Source organism: Panthera onca, chromosome E1 (genome assembly GCF_046562875.1).
Source record: "Panthera onca isolate mPanOnc1 chromosome E1, mPanOnc1 haplotype 2, whole genome shotgun sequence".
Lineage (NCBI taxonomy): Eukaryota > Metazoa > Chordata > Mammalia > Carnivora > Felidae > Panthera > Panthera onca.
Genome location: NC_138352.1, coordinates 17,209,286 through 17,228,957, shown reverse-complemented (window position 1 = coordinate 17,228,957; position 19,672 = coordinate 17,209,286). Strand labels below are relative to the sequence as shown.

The window sequence follows — 19,672 nt, the reverse complement described above, 5'->3', positions numbered from 1 at the left end:
CCCATTCTCTCTGTGTCCATCACACGCACGGACACACACACACACACACACACACGGACACACATGCACACGTGCACACCCACACGTGTGCACTTACAAACACACGTGCACACGCACGTACGAGAACGGCCCCAGAGCGTGGGTCTCACTACCGTCGATGCTGCGGAAACAATCAGGCCACCAGACTCCCTGTGGGCGGTGGGGACCCTGGGGACACAGAGCGGGGAGCCTGCATGTGGCTCGCACAGACACGCTCACACAGCTTCACACCCAGCCTCGCAACACGGAGCCACATCTCACTGCTGCTCTGATCCCGCCCGGGCTCCCAGGGGTCCACGAGCAGGACAGACTGAGACGCAGGGTCTGGCGGGCCCCCCCCCCCGCCCCCCCCCCAGAGCCGGGCCTTCTGCCTCACGTGGGATGTGAGCCACCGTCCCGCTCACCCTCCCCCTTGGTGCTGGTTCAAGCCCCAGCCCTGCCGCCTATCCCCTGGGCATCTCAGTAAGTGTTACCACCCCACGCCGTGCCTCAGTTTCCTCCTCTGTGAAATGGGGGTAAGGACAGGACTTACAGAGGGTGGCCATGAGGAGTTACTGAATGAATTTTTTTTAGAGCGAGTGTGAGCAGGGGAGGGGCAGAGAGAGCGAGAGAGAGAGGGAGAGAGAGAGAGGGAGAGAGAGAGAGAGAGAGAGAGAATCCCAGGCAGGCTCCACACTCAGTGCAGAGCCCAACACGAGGCTCGAACTCACGACCCTGGGATCAAGACCTGCGCGGAAATCAAGAGTCGGACACTGAACCCACTGAGCCACCCAGGCGCCCCTAAATGAACGGATATTTGAGAGAGGCCGAGCACGGGGCCTGGCCCTCCACCGGTACAGTCACACACAGAAACTCCGAGGGCGGCCCTTGTCCTCAGGCCCTAAAACTGGCACAGGGGGCACGACGGGAACTGCTCCGAGCAGGCGGGTCCCCATCCCCTCCCCTGGTGCGGCTCCGCTCCCCCCCCCCCCAGCCTCTGAGCTCCCGGGGCCAGATCGTGCTCCCTCCACCTGCCGGCCTGGGGTCTGGCAGCTCACGGCCTCTGGGAACTGCGCTCCTTCCCTCCACGTCTTCGCTCCTGCCCGTCCCTGCCCGTCGGTGCCCGAAGGGTCCCCCAGCCCACCCTCTGCTAATGCCCACCCATGCTGCCGGTCTGGTCCCGCCTCCTCGGTGCTCCCCCAGGCCCGGGCTGGCCCCGCCTCCTCCGTGCTCCCCTGAGGTCCCGCACCTGTGCCCATTCGAGCACCCGGGGCCAGGCCTGCCTGCCCCCGGGCTGTGGGCGGTCCCCACAGGCCCATAGCTTCTCCCGGCCCACTTCAGGGGAGACCACGGGGGTGGGCCTCTCGGGGGAGCATCCCCCCCTCCCCGGCCTGTCCTCAGGCCCCCCTGGGGTCAGGATGAGTCCGGGAAGCAGACCAATCCAGGGCAGACCTCACGGGGCTGTGGGGACACTAGGGAGGGACCGAGAGGCTCGGAGAAGCTGCTTCCAGAAAAAAAGCATCATCGAAGGAAACCAATGCTGGCTGGGGGTTGGTTGCTATGGAAACATGTCCCAAACTGCTGTATGCGCCACTGATGAGCTTATGGGGCTGAGCTGTTTCGGGGACACGCGGGGAGCCCTGGGAGGGCCTGTCTGCTGGGGCTCCGGGTACCCGGAGCCCAGACCCTGGAGGGCCCGGAAGGAGTCCAGCTTCTGGGGGACCAGGCAGCTCCATGCCAGGAGTCCAGAATGAGCCTGAGACCAGCCACAACGCAACCTGGCCCCAACCACAGCCCGCACCTGCAGCAGCCCACGTACGGAGCCACGGCCATGAGCACAGATGCGGCCATGACCCGGCCACACGGCAGGCCACGGCCCCCTCTCCTTGCCCGGTCACAGAGCCAGCTGCCAATCGGGCACCACCGAGCAAACACACTCGCGCCGCCTTCCCCTGACCCCGGCCACGCCGGCCCCCGGAGAACCGTCAAGGGGCATCTCCTCTGTGCAGCCAGGGACCCGCATGGCCCGTGAGCCCAACAAGGAGGGGCAGGGACCCCCGCCTGCAGCTGAGAGCCGCACGGAGGAAGCTGGCCTGGCCGCCGTCACATCCCCGTCCCCAGGCGCGGGCCAGAGCCCGGGGTTAGGATCCCAGTCTCCCAACAGGACACGGCTGGCCAAACCAGTTACTCTGAAAAAATACGCTTCTTGAAGACCTGCGGGTAATCTCATAAATATACCATTTAAATGCCTGTTAATCACGTTACTCCGGAGACAATTAGTGATTAATAGCTTTGGCTATGTGTTGTACTTTTCACAAGTACAAATTGACCTCCCGGTGGAAGCAGTGGTCCCCAGGCACCCCCCTCTGCCCCACCGGCTTCCTGCCCCTCCCGCTGAGGGGCGCTCCCATAGCACCCGCTACGAGGGCTCCTCAGGAGGGTGGGTGGGGGACAGGAGATGGGACGGGAGGCCCTCCTGCCAGTCCCCCCCAGGAGCCCCTGCAGGGAGCGGGAAACAGAGGCCCGGGCCGCGGAGGATGCTGCGGAGACCCCCACCTCGCTGAGCCGGCCCGGGTTTTCGAAGGGCACCACAGGCTACCTACCGTGGGCCCGAAGCAAGGAGCAGGGAGGGGAAAGGGTCACGGTGACCCCAGGTGGGCACTTACCACCTGCAGCTCCCAGGCTGCTACCCAGCAGGGTGGGGCCCCGGGCCGCCTCTGCCGGGCAGGCCCCCCATCTGGTGCCGATCCGCAGCCCCAGGAGCCGCGGGTGGGGACCCTGGGGGCTGCACGAGGCTCTCGCCGCGCCAGAAGACACCGCACGCAAAGGGAACGAAGAGCCAACAAGGGACAGACACCCCTGCACACTGGGCAGTAACGGGAAGGCTGAAAATAGCTCTTTTACCACCAGGGATGACTCCAGAGTTGCTCAGCGGGGACCAGCCTCCCCAGGGAGGGAGGAGGGTGAGGGCCGGAGAGGGAAGCCTCAGGCCACGGCCCGGGCAGAGAGGCATCCCGAGGAGGAGGAGGAGGAAGAGGAGGAGGAGGGGGAGCTGGAGGACGCAGATCCGGACCGGCTGGAGCAGGTGCACAGGAGGTCAGAGGTCAGAGGTGTGCGCGTGATGACGGGCGGCCGGCCGCGGATGCCGCAAGCCTCCAGGGACAGGCTCCCGGACAGCTGCTGCCCCTGCGGGCTCGCCCCGCATCCCACACACCTAGGTCTCTCCCTGAGCAGGGCACACACGGGGCGCCCGGCGCACGGGCCCCGGCGGCAGGCGCCTCCGAAGAGGCCTCTCTGCTCTGCCACATGTTTTTGCTTCCAACCCTTGTTCGGCAACCCGGCTGACAGGCTGCTACCTTCCCTCCCTTCCAGAATAACGGGTCATCTGGGAAGGGAACACCTCCTCGCGGGCCCGCCCCACACAGTTCTGCAAACAAACGGGGTGGGGGGGGGACCCTCTCCAAGGAAGGCAGGCTCCGGACACCCCGCGGGCACCTTCCCCTGGAGGGTCAGCCCCGCGCTCTGCTCTGCGGCACTCCGGCCTGGGGAAGAGTCGCCCCAAGAAGCCCAGGGAACACCTGTCCCCGCCGGCCCTGACCACGCACACTGAGCCCCCGCGCCCCCCGCCCCGGGGCCTGAATTCGCCCCCCAGACAGGCCACCCCCGGCCTCACGCGGAGCCAACAGGCGCAAGGGGGCTCTCAGGCCGCAGGAGAGTGAACCTCGTAAATGCAGCCCCGGGAGAGCCTGGAGGCGGGGGGGCGGGGGGCGGGGGCCGCGGCTGGGCCCCTGCTCCCACCCCGGAGCCGCTTACAGGCAGGAGGCTCCCCCCACCCACACGTGTACCCCGGGGACTGTGGCCACACAGCTTTGCAGGGGGGCGGGCAGGCGTGGGGCCCTGGAGGTGGCTTTACCTCCGGAGTGACTCACTACGGCTCCTTCCTTTGCAAAAGGGGTTGCAGTGTAGCATTTTCTTTCTCTTTAGAAAACAAGAATTTTAAAACAGGGAGTAGAGAGAGCTCGAGGGCGCGTGGCGGGGGGGGGGGGTGGGGTGGTGCTGGGATCTCACGTGGCTTCCAAACTCACTTGCTATGCTCTCGGCCCCCTCCCACTCCAGCCCTTAGGTGGGGGACCGGCTGCCCCCTCCCCAGCCCAGCTGCAGATCTGGTGATGGGCAGGCCAGGTCCCCCAGAGGCAAGTGCTCTCTCTGTCCTCTGCCCTGCCCCCCAAGCCTCTGGGGGTCCCTGGGAGACAGGAGAGGGGGGAGGGGGCCCCCAAGGCACAAACCAGCGAGGAGGGGGCTGGTCCTGGCCCCCCGAGCTCTCCTCCTCGCCTCCTCCTGCCCTCTCACGGATGAGGAAACCGAGAGACAGTTCAAGATCAATCAGCGTCTTCTCCGTGGCACAGCTTCCCCGCTAGGAATGCCGAATCCGAGAACAGACGAGACCCGAGTCCTACCTCCGGCTCTGCCTCTCACTTCACGGGAGTCTACAACCAGACCCTCGATCTTTCTGGGCCTCCATTTTCTCATCCACGGAATGGGAGCCACAGCAACCCTCATCGAAAGAGACGCCGTCGAGCCGCCCGGTGGAAGCATGCTGGGGACGGCAGCCGACGTCACGAGCCAGGCTGCGCCCACCGACCCCGTGCCTCCCACCCCCACGCCTGGACTCCACGGGACATCCCCACACGCGGAGCCCCATGGGTCTCCGGGCGACCCCGTGCCTTTCTGGCCTCGGTCTCCCGCCCCGCACACGATTAACAGGTGGGGTCGGCCACCTCCAGACTTCTCCCGGGGGGGGACCTTCACAACAGGCTAAGACGCCCACGAGACACGTCACGCCTCCTGGCCGATCCGACGTGGCCCCAGCCAGGGGTGTCTAGCCGTGGGCTCACACTCTGTGTCCCACCTACAAACCCCGAACACCTGCCTCGCAAACAGGGGCCTCCTGCCGGGACAGGGGCTTGGGCCCAGACCTCAGGGCAGCAAAGGGTCTCTAGCTGGGGCCTGCCGGGCCGCCGGTGAGCCGCCGGGACAGGTGGCTCCGCAGAGGGCGGGCGACCCGCCAGAGCTCCAGCACTCCCACCGCTGCAGGGAAGGCCACGAAGGCGTCTCAGAAACAGAGTTTTAGACAAGTGAGTTTTAGTCCCGTGAGGTGGGACGCTGGCTTCTGATTTGGACCCAGCGTTTCCTCCGAATGAATCTGCAACCTCCTTGCGGAACGCCGTGCCCTTCCCGGACACCTACGAGCCATCCTAGTGCCCGAGGCCTGGGGGTTCCTCAGACTGGCACCCTGAATCCCCCAGCAGCTTCCCAGAGTGCTGAGAATCCCACCCTCCTCTGAGAGATCTGGCCACGGCTGGAGCGGGGTGGGGGGGGGGGGGGGCGAGGACGCTGCCTGGCTTGGAGATGGTGACAAGCTGGGTGACGGCAGAACAAGGTCCGAACCGAGACTCTGGAGATGCAGGTTCGAGGCCCGGCTTGCCACCACCTTTCTGTGGCCTGGCCGGGCCTGCCGAGGGCTCTGAACAGGAGGATCTGGGAGTGTCCCCCTGTCCCTGCCACTGGACGATCAGTGCTGGCCCCCCCACCCCCCGGAGTATGGGGTTTGATGCAATCCAGCCCACAGGCCCTCAGAACACGGCCAGCTCCTGGGAGCAAATAAACTGGTCCCTCCAGCCTGGAAGACCCAGCGCCCCCCCCCCCCCCACCCTTGGCCCTGCCCGGCTGAGAGGTCCCAAACCGCTGGGGCACTGGGAGTCGGGGGGGGGGGGGGTGGGCAGGGGCAGGAAGCCGAACCAGCCCTTCCCAACAGAGTGGGTTCTGCCACACGGGTCTGAGCCGCCCTCGAAGCAGGCAGAGCGACTACCTCGCCATCCCGCCCCGCCTCCCATGCTGTTCTCTGTCCAGAGTTCTCTCCAGCCTCGCCCCTCCCCATGCACCCCTCCAGCACCCCAGCCCTGCCCCGCACGCCCTCCAGGGCCTCCGTGCAGGGCCAGACCGTTCTCCCCACCCTCAGGACCCCTCTGCCACCCTCCCTACCTCCACCCTACCTTGGCCCCTCCACGGGAAAATCTTCCTCGTCCAGCCCCTAGCTGACCCAAGGCCTGCCCCTCGCCACCTTCCTGCCCAAATCGGCCAGCTTCTGAGGCGCGGCTCCTAGAGAGCGCCAGCCCTCCCTGTTTCGAACCACCCCTAATTTCTTCTGGTCTGGACCGCACTGGAGAATGGCCACAGGCAGGCCTGGGTGTGAACAGCTGTCCCCCCAGGGAGGCCTCGCCCACCCCTGCCCTAGTCCACCGGACCTGGAGCTCCCACAGGGCCCTCCCTCCCCTCAAGACCGGACACCGGGCACAACACTTCTGGGCTGGGTGACTGAAATCTCCCAGACGCTGGGAACTAGTAGTAACCTGCTTGAGATCCACACCCTGTAATTTATCCAATCCTTTCTGGAACCTCACAGCATGTTTTCTTGCACCTGGGTCCTCCCGACCAAGTGAAAATCCTTTTACTGCCTCCCTTCGGCGCCTGTCTGATATAGCTGACGGTGCCATGGCTGGCTGCTCAGGCGGTACACTGCACAAGCCCAGGGACACCATTCACTGGACTACAATATGATGATCCCGGAGTCACGCACTGTGGTGGCTCTGGGGCCCAAACCTCACTAGGTGGTCCCTTGGCCAGTTTTCAGAGGAAATGTCTCCTAGACCACAGAACATACCCTTATAGGCCTTGCACCCCCACCTTCAGCCACCCTTGGTTCTAATGGCACCCCAGAGTGAAGGCCTGATCATTTCTGATCACCAGTCTGCCCATCTGCGGTAGACAGTCCCGAACAGCCAACCCTCTCTGTTATGTCCCCTCCTTGGCCCCTAGTGTCTCCAGCTGTGCAGAGAGGGACACCCCACCCCCCCCCACCCCCCCCCCCCGCGAGGATGCCTCTGTTCTAAAGCTCACCGATCATTCCACACGGGCTTTGCCACCGTGGGTCCCATACACATGTCACCGGAAGCTGTTTTCAGGTCAGTAGGCTTAGAGCCTAAAGAGAAGGGACATTGACAAAATGCAAAGTAACCCAGAAAGATTGAGAAAAGGGGGCGTAACCCCATCTCGCTGGCTCAATCCCGAAAAGGCTCCTTGGAGCGGTGGCCGAGTACGGGCACGGGATCCACAGAGGAGGGGTCAGGGCTGCCCTGAAGGGAAGGGCTGAACACAGAATGCCCCAGAAAACACGAGATGTTAGAGCCGCACGAGGCACAGACGCTTGGGGCAGTTTTCACCCGGCACTGAACAAATGCCCACAGACTGGCAGCCAGGGAACCAAATGACCCACAGGCCGCAGCAGAGGGACCAGACTGCACCCCAGACCGTTGGTGCGGGGCTGGCCTGACGGGGCAGTGATGGAGAAAGCCTGTCACTCAGCGCCCTTAGAGTCTGGCAGACCCGGCTGGGTGCCCAGGCTCTGCCCAGACCCTCTGGGCCACCTGGAGGGAGAGCTTCTCTGAGTATCTGCTTCCAGCTGCCTTAAAGGGGGGCCAGGACCATCTCCACCCTCCCGGGATCACTGTGCACATTGCCCGGAACCCAGTTCTGGTGGCACAGTTAGCCTCTACCGTGGTGACTGTACCCCGGCAGGTGGTTTGTGCAGGGCTGTGCACGCACACGCGGAGCGGGGCGGCGGGCGGGACACACACCCTGCCATGTGCCCTTTGGGAGGCGAGGGGGTGGGTAAGGCCCCAGGCTCCTGGAGGAGGAAGAGGGAGACAGCCTTTTCCAGGAGGGGAAAGGGAGGGAAGTGAGAAAGGGGTGTTTAGATGCGTCTCACTCAGCCAGCCCCACCCCGGCAGGACTCCTCCGGGCCCTAAATCGCACGCCCAGCATGCATACGGGGGGGTCCGGACCGGCCCAAGGTTCCGAGCAGCACCCGTGGGGTGGCAGTGGACGTGCGTACAGGCGAATTCACACTCATTCCATCACGGCCACTGCTTGTGGGTAGAGGGGTGGGGTTCGTGCCAGACCAAGGCCGGGTCCCCAGGGAGAGCACCGCACCTGCCAGGGTCACAGGCCGGGGGTGAGTTCACGGTGCATTTACACACGCCAGTGTCGCCACTGTGCGCCAGCCTGGTGGTCTGTCCTCCCCCCCGGGGCCTCTGGGGGCGCCGCCAGGCCCAGACCGTGCAGACGGGGGCAGAGCCAGGTGGCCGTCCTGACCCCCCGGCGCCCAGCTCGGGTCTGGCACACAGGACGCTGGGGAATTAACGCCTGGCTGAATGAATGAATGCAGCAACGAACGAATGACTGACGCCCACTCCCTCACCCCGCTGGCCTCAATGCCCGCGCCCTCGGGGGCGCAGAGCCCGCGGGACCCCACGGGAGGCAGGCCTGCAGACCCGCAGACCTTCGCACCTGCGGCTCTGCGTCCGGGGTCGGTGGGGGAGGGGGCGGGACGGCTCCCTAGCGGTGCGGCGCGCAGTACCCCTCCTTCCCCAGAAGAAATCTGGGTCTCCTGACTGAGCTGGGTGGCGCGGGAGGCGGGGGGGGGGGGGGGGGGGGGGGGGGGGGGGGGGGGAGGTTGCCGCGTCCCGGATGGAGCGAGCGGCGGCACTGGGGGTGGGGGTGGGGGGGCGCGTCCGGGCTGACGCTGGGGGCGCGGGAGGGAGCGGTGGCCGCAAGACGGCCCCTCCGGTGCCCGCGCCCCGGGGCTGCCCGGAGAGCCGAGGGGGGGGGGGGTGGCGGCCGGACGGGACCCGGCAGCCGCAGCCCCGGCCCCCCCCACCGCCGCCCGCGGCGCCCCTCCGGGGACCGGGGGGCGCAGGAAGGACGCGCGGGGCGCGCGGGGCCCGGCCCTCCCGGAACCTCCGCCCACCTGCGCGGGGGCTCACCTGGGCCGCGCGCGGGTCCCTCCCCCGGGCCGCCGGCCCTGCCCTCCCCGCGCCCGCCCTCACCTGCGCGGCCCGCCTTGGCCATGTCCCGGGCGGCGGGCTCCGGCTGCGCCGCGCGCGCTCCTCGCCGCTCCCGGCCCGGCCCCGGCCGCCGAGCCTCCTCCGGCCCCGAGCGGACTCCGCGCGCCGCGCCCCGCGCCCCCGCCCCGCGCGCCTCGGCCGCCGCAGCCGCCGCCTCGCCGCTCCCTCCCGCTGCCTTAAAGGCGCCGAGCGGCGGCCGCCGGGGAGGGACTGGCGGAGGAAGGCGCCCGACGCCGCCCCCGCGGGCCCGCACCCCCGCCCGGCTCCGGCTCCGGACACCGCAGCGCGCGGGGGGCGCAGACGCGGGCAGGCCCTGCGGTGCGCGCGGGGGCGCGGCGCCGCCGGGGAGGCACCCCCGGGGGCAGGGGGGGACCAGAGGAGCCTGGAGACCCAGGGCCCCGCGCGGGAGGGGTACCGAGAGAGGAGAGGACAGGGAGGTGGGGCCGGGAGGGGGGGGGGGTTGTCACCGGAGGATTGGGGCCCTCCGTCAGCCCCCACGTTGGCGTCCGGGGTCATCTCCAGGGTCTGACCCGCCTGGGACGGGGAGGGACTTCAGTGCCTTTAACTCCGCGGGAACGGGAGCCGCACACGCCAGTCCGCTTGCAGCAGTCTGGAGTGGGGGGCGGGCAGCGGCCCTTCCGCGTGCCCACGCCGGGCTGCAGACGTTCCGGCGAGCAGGCCGGTTGGAGGCTTCGCAGCCAGGGCTCTGCAGGCCAGCCCAGCCCCAGGCAGCAGAGCCCGGCTGGCAGCCCGGGAAGGGCTGGGCTGGGTCCCCGGCCCGCCAGCTCTCATCACCGGGCAATGCCACGCTGCCCCTGCAGCGGGAAAGGTTGGGGTCGCTGGTCCTCAGGGCTTCTCCACCCGCCAGGCCCTGCCCTGAAAACAAGCCCTCGGCAACTTGTGAGGAATCCACAGCCAGGCACCCACCCTCCCTGCCCCACCCTCGCGTCCTGGGGGAAAAGGTGCGTTACGTGACCCCCCACCGGCTAGCCTCGGTCCTTACTCCACCAGCCCCTCTGTGGGAAACTGGAGCCAGGTGGAGCCACCAGAGGTCTCCGTGAGTATCCAGTCCCCGCACCCGCTTGGGTCTTTGACTACATCCACAGGATTCTCATCAAGTGGCCTGCACCTCCTGGTTGATTCCATCCAAGGGCAGGGTGCCCAGTAGCTCGGGCCAGAGTTCTGTCTTTGGATGGTGCTGTCCTGAAAACGTTTTTCCTCGTTTGAGCTGAAACCTGCATCTTGTACGACCCACACGTGGGTCCTTCTGACTGGTGTCCCAGCTAACAAAAGCAGGGCGTCCTAAGGCCCTCCATCCAAACTCCCCAGGGCAGCTTCGCCAGAAGCTCTGAAGGTCCCCCAGTCCCGGGAGCTCTGGATCCCGGAACCAGACGGCAGCGCTGACTCCAGAAGACGGAATTTCAGAAGCCCCAGGGACACAGAGCCACAGCTGTTCACCGGTGTGCCACTGGTCCCCCCCCCCCCGCCCCCCCCCGGAAGAGCGTGAATGGATTCCTGCAGACCCTCCCCGTTCCTGGGGTCTGGTGGGGATGGGAACAGCAGTGAGTGCTGGCCGGACGGGCAGCGAGCTCGCGGCTTCATCCACAGCGGGTCGGTGGACCCGCAGGTGCCCTCGGGGGTGTGGTGTGCAACCCAGCTTGTCCGTGAAGGAACGGAAGTGAAGGTTCGCTGTGGGCGGTCCGCAGGTTTGGGTTGCTGGCCTGTGCTCTGCCCGCTGTGCCAGGCTGCCCTCACCCTTCCCTGCAGGCGGGGCACGGCCAGAGGCCTGGGCCCCCCGCAGAGAGTCCAGGTTTGGCCCCCTGGGCTGTGGGTGTGAATGGCCACCGAAAGGCAATAAACCTGCCTCGGGGGGGACACACCGGGCCTGAGCGCCTCCCCGGGGCCCTTGGCTTACAGCAGCAACAGTGACTGCAGTTTGCAGGGACCGGTGATTTCCTGGCACTGCCGTGTGTGTCTGTGTGTGTGTGTGTGTGCGCGCGCGCAAGTGTGCAGGTGGAGGTATGTGCACGTGGGTTTGGGTGTGGATGTGTACAGATGGGGACGTATACGTGTGGATGTCGAGGCGTGTGGATGTGTGTGTGGATGTGTGTGGGTGTGCAAGTGTGGGTGAACAGGTGCGTACACATGTGGATGTGTGTGTATGCGTGTATATGAGAATATGTACGCGTGTGTGTGTGTGGTTGTGTGTCCGTGTGTGTACCTGTGCGCAGGTGTTTTTAAGCATGTGTGTGCACGTATGTGTGCAAGTGTGCAGGTGGAGGTATGTGCACGTGGGTTTGGGTGGGGATGTGCACAGATGTGGACGTATACGTGTGGATGTGTGTGTGGATGTGTGTGGGTGTGTGCGCGTGCACACACACACACAGGCAAACGCACGCCACTCAGGGGAGGTGCACCCTGCGGTGGGCACGGAGACCCCTCCCCACCCCTCTGTGCAGGCGCCGCAAACCCCTGGGAGCGGACGAGAGGGCAGCCAAGGGCCGGTGTGGCGTTGGTGGGAAGTGCACACGTCCTGCAGCCGGACCGCCCGCGCCCCACGCTCGGATGGGCCCCTGCCTCGGGACAGGCGCGCCTGGGCTCTGTGCTTCCCCGACCCCGGCCTGCCTGGCCTTCACCCCGAGGGCTGCATGCGGTCCAGCCGGGAGTGCCCCCCGGCCGCGTGGGCCTTACCAGCCCGCGAGGAGGTTCCGGCCCAGCCTCCGGGCAGAGCAAACACTTCGGGACGGTCGGGGCCGCTGGACTACCTGCTGGGGACTAACTTCCTGCCTCAGAAGAACCACCGTCTTTGGAGAAAGAATAAGCAGCCGTTCGGAGGCGCTGCCCTCGGCTGCCCGCAGGAGGGGAGCAGGAGCCAGAAGGTGTCTGTGGGCCCCCAGCTCTGTGGCCGGTGTCCCGGGCAGGGTTCCAGGCCGACCGTGGGTCCACGGCGTGTCCCCCTTCTGCCTCCAGAGCCCCTGCGGCTCCCAGGCCCCACGAGCACAACGGCCCCGAGAACTGGTGGACGGGTGCCCAGGTCAGTGCCGCCCACCGCCCGAGAACGCGTGCGCCGACCGGACAGACCGAGAGCTCCAGGCAGGTAGGCAGTCCGGGCCTGGACCCGGATCCGGGACAGCTGGTGTCCACGCGCTTGGAAAGGTAAGTGGCCGTCATCAGGAGCCAACACGGGCCCATAGAAAGGCAGGCACGCCCGGCTACACTCATTTCCTTTCCGGACGTGCTGGCTGGTGGGGTGGGTACCGCGGGGCCTGTGGGGCCTGGCCGGCTGCTCCCGGCTCCCCGATGGGACACCGGGCTGGCCCGGTGCCGCATCGCTGCCCTCTGCTGGTGGACGGCAGGTGGACTGGGCCGCCCCGGCCCCCGGGGGAAAAAAAGCCCACCCTGGTCTCCCCTGAACCTCTGGCAGCACCTTCCCTCCCTGGAGACTCCCGGCCCCTCCTCCCGGGTCCCTAGGTTGTTGTCACCACCGCGGGGGCAGCCTCCACTCACAGAAGCAGCCTCGGAAACAGATGCTCCTTTCTGGAGCCTTCCAGAGAAGCTCTGAGAGTGGCTGCTCCCAGCCCTGCCCGCCACGCGGGACGCCTGGTGGACGGTGCTTTTCCATCGGCAGCCCCCCCCGCCGGCCCTCCTCCTGCCGATGTAGTCTGTTCACACTTTCCACCCCAGGAGGGTCAGGACCCCGCCCGCCCCCACCCTTCAGCAGGAGCCCGTTCTCAGCCACGTGGATGACCACAGCCTCACCCTCACAGCACAGTCTGTAAAGGAGGCGCTGGGTGGCCGAGGGTCTCATTTGCCATCTGCAGAGGCCAAATGAGCCCTCGGGGGCGCCCTGGACCCCACGTGCAAGGACCCCCGGCCAGGGCAGCCCCCGGCCTGGCGGACCAAGCCCAAGGCTCCGCGGTTACACAGAGTGTGTCCCCGTTTCGGCCTCCGACGGGGGGCTCCGGGGTCAACATTCCAGTGCCATATCCTCAGCGTTTTCTACAAACACCGGGGACGCCCACAGAACCCGCTGAACGGGGCCATGTCCACCTGGGCTTGAGCGCAAGGCCGCTGAGGGTCAGGTCGCTGCTCGGCCTGCTTCTCTGTCTCACCAAACAGGGTGCCCATCACAGGGCCTGGGAGGGGCTGGAGGGGCTGAGGGGCAGGTTCTTCAGGGGGCGACAGCTGGACGAGGGGGAGATGTGCCGGCTGGTCCGAGGAGGTGCTTAAGGAGGCTAAGCTGTGGCGCACGGCCCCCACCCCACCCCACCCCCCTCCACGGTCGGGGACGTCAGCGACACTGCACCTCCTTCTTCCGCCCTGCAGGGGGCTGAGGTTCGTGTTTGTCCCACGTCAGGACTGCTGACACTGGCCCCGAGCAGGCCCAGCCGGCTTCAAGTTATACGCGGACCAGACAGGAATTAGGACCCGGCTGGAAATCGACCGCTGGTGGTGGGTGTGACCGTCCCCATCCTGCAGCACTGTCCACACGGCCCCACCTGTCCAGCCCCAGCCCCACGCACAACGTGGCTCGTGCACCAGACTCCAGAACACGGAAAGCCAGACACCGCCGGAGACAGCAAGGCACCTAAGAAGCAACAGGTCGACCGGGGAACCACCCGGGGCTCCGCCACTGAGGCCGCCGGTCCAGCGAGGACGGGAAATCGCAATCAGACCCTGCGTCAGTAGGCGTGGCCTCCCCTGCACCGAGCACTCGTCTACACCTGTTGCGCTCCCTCTCGTGCACACCGTGCCTCGGGCTCCCCTACTCCGACCGGCCCTCGCTCCGGCGCCGGCCACGCCGTGTGGCCCTGTTTGTGTGCGTCTCTCCTGCTCTTAGCTGCCCTCCCCTCCCCTCCTCCAGGGTCTGCCTCCCCGGTCTATCTGCGGAGGCTCCTTCTGTGTGTGCGCACGACGTCAGTCGCCTGCAAGTCGGCATCCGGACCGTCGTCGTCCCGGCACCTGGGCGGACGGCTCGTTCCCCGCCCTCCCCTTCCCTTTGTGGTGTCTGAGCTCCGTCCGCATCGATATTTGCAGATTTGCCTGTAGCCCCGCATAATACTTCACAGCACGGAGCCACCTCCCCTTGTTGTTCTGACCCCCCCTTCTGACGTTTTATTATCGTATTTTTGAAAGACAGAGCGCGAGTGGGGGAGGGGCGGAGGGAGGGGAACAGAGGATCTCCAGCAGCCTCAGCGCTGTCAGCACAGAGCCCGACGTGGCGCTCAGACGCACGAACTGGGAGATCATGACCCGAGCCGAAGTTGGGCGTTCGGCCGACTGGGCCCCCCGGGGAGCCCCGTTTTCCAGCCCTCTCAATGGCCACTTAGGACAGCTTCTCGCTGTGCGGACATCGCCCTGCACTGTGTGCTCTCGTCTGGGAGACTCGGGGGCACACGCGGAGCCCTGGGATGGTGGGGCGTCGGGAACACGCAGATTTCCCTAACTACTGCATCACAAGTCGCTCTCAGGTGGTCCTGTCTTCATTTCGGACAGAAAGACCGAGGCCGCAAGCAGTGGGGTGACTCACCCCAGTTTGAGAACCTGACTTGCAGCCCGGGCCCCACCGCTTGGAACCCTCCCCACCGCCCCCCACCTCCGCTGGGACACGAACTTCATCTCCCTCCCCCACATCTGAGCACAGTGGTGCCCACCGGGAGCCTCCGAGGGCGGTGCTGGGGAAGGAGGCCGGAGGTCTGAGCTCCGAGGGGGCTCCTTCGCGGCGGGAACAAACGCTGGCGGCCCGGTCGCCGCGTGCGGCTCAGGTGTGGCGCGCACTGGTCTCGGCTCCGGGGAGCGCCCGCTGCTGGGGCTCACGGGGCTCGGATGAGCCAGAACAGAGTCCCTGGGGAAGGGAGCCCCGGGGAGGGGGGTCATCCTGTCCACCCCTCTGCCCCCAGAGCCTAGGCCGGGAGCTCTTCCTGGGGCCGCTCTCGTCACCCTGTGAGCACAGCAACAGCAGATACTTTCTGTGTGGTTCCTGTGCCCCCAGAGGCCTTGTTCCGTCCAAGCAGCATGAACCCTCCCACTTCGCAGACAAGGAAACTGAGGCTCAGAAGCTACCCGACTTTCTTTAGGCCCTGAGTGGTGGACCGGCCCGCCCCCCGGCGTCCACGCCCCCCATCAGCACGTGGGGGAGGCTGGGCAGGTGGGGCCGCCCGGCCCGGGAGGGGCCCTGTCCCCGCAGACCCGCCGCTGTGTACCGATGGCGAAAAGGCCGAATTTTACGAGGCTCTGAGAGTGAATTGACTGCCCTCATTACGGACATACTAGATTACCCGCGGAGTGAAAAGGCACCCCAGGGACCCCGGGGCCGTGCAGCCTTCGGCGAGGACGGGAACGGCCCCTCCGAGCTGCGGCAGCAAAGCACGTGCCCATTCGGTTACCAGCCGAGAGGCTGCGGTCCACCCGGAGCTGGTCCGCCCGGAGCTGTCCGGGGGCTCATGGGGGCTGAGGGTGAAGGAAGAGGCGGTTCTAGAAATAAAATCCCTTTTTCATGTAAATCAGCTGCGGAAGGCAGAAAGCAAAGCCCAGCAGTGTTGGCAGTGTCGGGAAGGCCAGGGGCCAGGGGCTGCAGAGGCCCCCCGCTGTGCTCCTGCTCAGACTCGGGTCTCGGGGAGGCCAGAATCCTACGTCCTCTGTGCCAGCGAGGAAGCGGGTGTGGGGTCGGAAGGACCCCAGGCCCCACTCAGGGATGTATGCTCAGTGGACACGTCTTGCTGCACAGGCTGGGGCGCTGGGCCCAGGTTCCGGGGAGTCAGACGGGGCTCCTAGCACTGGGTTCTCTCCTCACACCCCCCGGGAGCCCCTTCTGCTCTGTCCTCGTCCTGCCCCCCGCTGGCAGGAGCAGCGGTGAGCGCCTGCTTACACAAACAGCACGCGGTGCAGGCGGTGTGCACAGGGCACGGGCACGCACACGGCAGGGTGCTTCCTGTCCCTGTAGGCACACGCTCAGGCTCTCAGGCAGAAGGGGAGTTTCCTAGGGTCTGAGAGACCAAAGGAGGCTTCGCTGACTAGTCTGGGGGGCAGAGAGGAACCCAGGCTGCTCAGAGCCAACACCGTAAAGCGCAGCAGCCGACTCCCCCGATGGCCCCCGTCTACACCACAGGTGCCCTCACTGCTCACGGGACGCCCACCTCTGCTTCGCTCATTCAGGCCCGGCTGGTTGGCCGAGCAGGGACACGTGAGTTCTCCCGGCTTCGGGGACGGTAGCAGGAGGCGCCTGGGCCTCACGGGTACATTGTCAGGACAGTGGGGGTCCCGCACGCTTCGGAGGGGAGGCCGCATGCTGAATTCCAAGCTCCGAAGACGCTGGGCCCCTGTGATCCCCAGAGCTCGCTCCCGAGGCCCCGCCAGAGCGAAGGGGTCCCGAAACCTTCTGGAGGGCGTGCGATCGGCTGTCGGGGCACGTGAGCGGGGCTGCCGGACGCATGGGGTCTGGGGGGCAAGTGGCTGCGGACGGTTTTACGTGTTTCGGCGTCCCCTTCTTTCATACTCGGGGCGTAAGGACACTTGCGACCGAGTCCAGCTCTGTTTTGAGCTGCACAGAGTAAAACTTACGCGAAGCCTCCCTGGCGGACGATGCAGGGAACCGGGCGCGGGGCGGGAAATCCTGGAGCCAGAAGGGAGAGGTTTGTCACACGTCAAGAGGGAGAGAGGGATGTGCACCAGACCCGAGACCTTGGATCCGGAGCCGGTGTCACCGCTGACGCCCACGAGCCCTGTACGCACTCTTGCAGGAAAGGGCAACAAACCCTCCTGCGTCTCCCCCAGAGATGAGAAGGTGCCTCCAGAGGCGCCTGGGAGGCTCAGTCGGCTGGGCATCCGACTTCAACTCAGGTTCGTGATCTCGCAGCTCAGTTCGAGCCCCGCGTCGGGCTCTGTGCTGACGGCTCGGAGCCTGGGGCCTGCTTCGGATTCCGTGTCTCCCCCTCGCTCTCTGTGCCTCCCCCACTCATGCTCTCTCTCTCCCCCTCAAAAATAAATAAATGTTAAAAACAAATTTTTTTGTAATGCCCTAGACAGCCCCTGCAAGGCACACGACGCGTCAGGGAGCGCGACACGGAGGGGGGGCCTTCCAGCAGGCCTCCTTGACCAGGTGTCCCACCTGCCTGGGTCTAGGGGTTGGGAGCCCCCAAAACCGCAGCTGTGTGCGTACGTGCGCAGATGTAAATGCGTACGTGTGTATACGTGTGGTGTGTGCCTGTGCGTGTGACGTGTGTATCCGTACACGTGTATACACGTGCTGTGTCATGTGTATGTGTACATGCATGTGCACATGTGCACTGTGTGTGCGTGTGTCTGTGCACGTGTGTGCACGTGTTACATGTGTATGTGTGTGTGTGCGTTTTCTGAGAAAAGGTCCGTAGCCTTTACCTGATTTTTGCAGGGGTCTTGACCCTTCAACAGCAAGAACTTGGGGTAGTCGATCCCTTTGACTAACTTAGGGGCTGGGAAACAGGCCCCTAAGTGCAGGGGATCCGGGACGTGCTTGTCTGAAGCCGGGAACAGCTGTGAGCTCATTAAAACGTGCCCCAGTGGCCCCTGCGATGTGGCCATGTGGCCATGGCACCCCTGCGCGTGGGCCTCGCCTCCCTCCAGAGGCTAGGACGACAGCGTCCACACTGGCAAAAAGTCACACCGCACTGTCCTCGCGAGGCACCCCCGCTCAGCGGCCCCGCATCGGGGATCTCTTCGCGACACCGACACGCGTGTTGGCTGGCTCCGTGGGCCTTGGGTCACACCGAGCAGGTAGAAAATCCATCACCGGGAGCTGACACGAGAGCAAGCCAAGAGGGTGCCCGTGGGGCCCGCAGCCTCAGCACGTGCCAGGCTGCTCGCCCCCACGGATTCCCACTGTGCCCCATTTCCACACTGGGGAAGTGAGGCTGATCCCCGCTGTGAAAGCCCGTGCCTGCAGACCCCACACGTTTGTCAGGGCTGGGATCTGTGAGGACGGACTGGGACCCCGGGGCGAGGGCAGTCCGGGGCGCAGGACCGACTGGGACGCCGGGGCGGGGGCGGCCTGGGGCGAACCCCCCGCCATCGTGCTCCGGCCACGCGGGCCTGGCCTCCACTGTCCCTGCGTCCCCAGTGCAGGCAGTGAACCTGCGTGAATGTTAGTACAAACCGCCCATCTTCCTGAGGCGCCCCCGGCAGGTCTGCCCTGGTGGCCGTGCGGTCCTGAGGCTCAGGTAGCGGGGCCTCGCTTCCCCTAAGGGAAGCTGCCCTCACCTGTGCTCCATCCGTGCGGTGAGTGCATGATGCAGGTGGGTGCGAGCTGGCGGGTCAGAGCCCCGGGGTCAGGCCGGAAAGGGCCTGTGACAGCCCAGCCCGCTGCCCAGCTCCCTGGGGACCGTGGGGCCTTGGCTGCTGCTGTGCAGCCCGTCACCAGCTGGGGGTGCTGCCTGAAAAGGCCGCCTCCGGGACGAGAGGAGGAGACCAGGGCAGGGCTGGGAATGCGGGTGTCACTGAGGCCACCGGGCGAGGAGCAGCTCAGCAGGACCCGGTGGGGGCGGCGAGGCCACAGGGGCGCCCGTGTGGCGTGGGCACGGGCTGCCCCTCGACTTCGGGGTGGAGCGGCTCCTGGTGCTGGCTGGGGGAGGGGCCTGGATGGATGCCAGGGCCCTGTAGGCCACCTCGGGCAGTGGACGGTCACCTCCTGGCCGCTCAGGCCCCACCTCACCGGGATGTGGCTCCACCCGTGAAACAGGTTAATGATCTCTGCCTCGGTGTTTGCATCAGAAATGGTGAGGCTGCTGGAAACTGGGCATCCAGGACGCGGGGGACGGCAGCCGCCACCCTCCCTGGGCTGCGCTCTGGGTCCAGCTCCGGTAGGGAGGCAGGGGCTCGCCCGGGCGGCTGGGCCGTCTGGGCTGGCGGGAGGCTAGGACGTGTGAGCCCAGGACTGAGCAGGGTGCCCGGCCCAGAAGGACCGCGGTGCCTGCCGGCCGAAGGAGGCTGCATCCGCGGGTGACGCCCGCTAAGGCCTGTGGCCCGACTAGGAATCGTCTGCTTGAGACACAGACAGAAAGCAGAGGCTGGGCTGGAAGTCAGAGGGACGCTCGGTGAGTTTGCTTCGTCACTGTGTCTCTAGGCCCCCCGGCGGACCCGTGTGAAACGTGCCCCGGATGCGTCTCTGTGCCCCGGGCCTGGCAGGGTTTCCCCTGCGTGCCTCAAGGAAGCGGTCCAGCCACAGTCTGGGCTGGAAGGTGAGGCAGCGAGAGACACGGGATCGCCAGCAGAGCACACAGAGGAGGAGCAGGGCGACAGGCAGGCCCCTGAGAACTGAGGCCACGAGGCCAGCCCCCAGGCTCCCTCCTGTAAGGGTCCCGGAGACACTCCTGAAGGTTGACATCCACCCACAGCTTACTGTCTGCCAGGTGTGTGAGTGGAATCACTTCCCTTAATCCTCCAGTAGCCTGATTCCCAGATCGGGAAACTGAGGCACGGAGGTCCCAGAGGAGCTCACGTCATGGCTCCGGACCCTCCATAAGCCCAGATCTGCAGGCACACAGGCCGGGTGGGGAGAGACAAAGAAGGACATGTGAACTGAGGGCGTACAGCAGGCGGGGGGGGGGGGGGGGGGGCAGGGAGGGCAGCTGCCTCTCTCCCTGCCTCTGCCGGGGGCTCTGGGTCATCAGCCCAGGCTCAGGGGAACCCCCCCCCCATTTCTCCCTTCCATGAGCAGC

The 19,672-nt window shown here is 66.4% G+C and overlaps 1 protein-coding gene across 5 annotated transcripts in view; it reads right to left on the bottom strand.

Moving 5' to 3' along the window:
* Positions 1-9,608, bottom strand: part of PITPNM3 (PITPNM family member 3) — a 74,623-nt gene extending 65,015 nt beyond the window's left edge. For 3 of the 5 annotated variants that reach the window (XM_078437922.2, XM_078437924.2, XM_078437926.2), the window contains exon 1: positions 9,449-9,608. In XM_078437922.2, coding sequence (XP_078294048.1) covers positions 9,449-9,497 — 49 coding nt within the window. In that variant the 5' untranslated portion in view covers positions 9,498-9,608. Of the gene's footprint in view, positions 1-8,963; positions 9,424-9,448 lie in introns of those variants that run through there. The other 2 variants (XM_078437923.2, XM_078437925.2) reach the window with 1 other exon arrangement.
* Between the last annotated feature and the right edge of the window lie 10,064 nt (positions 9,609-19,672).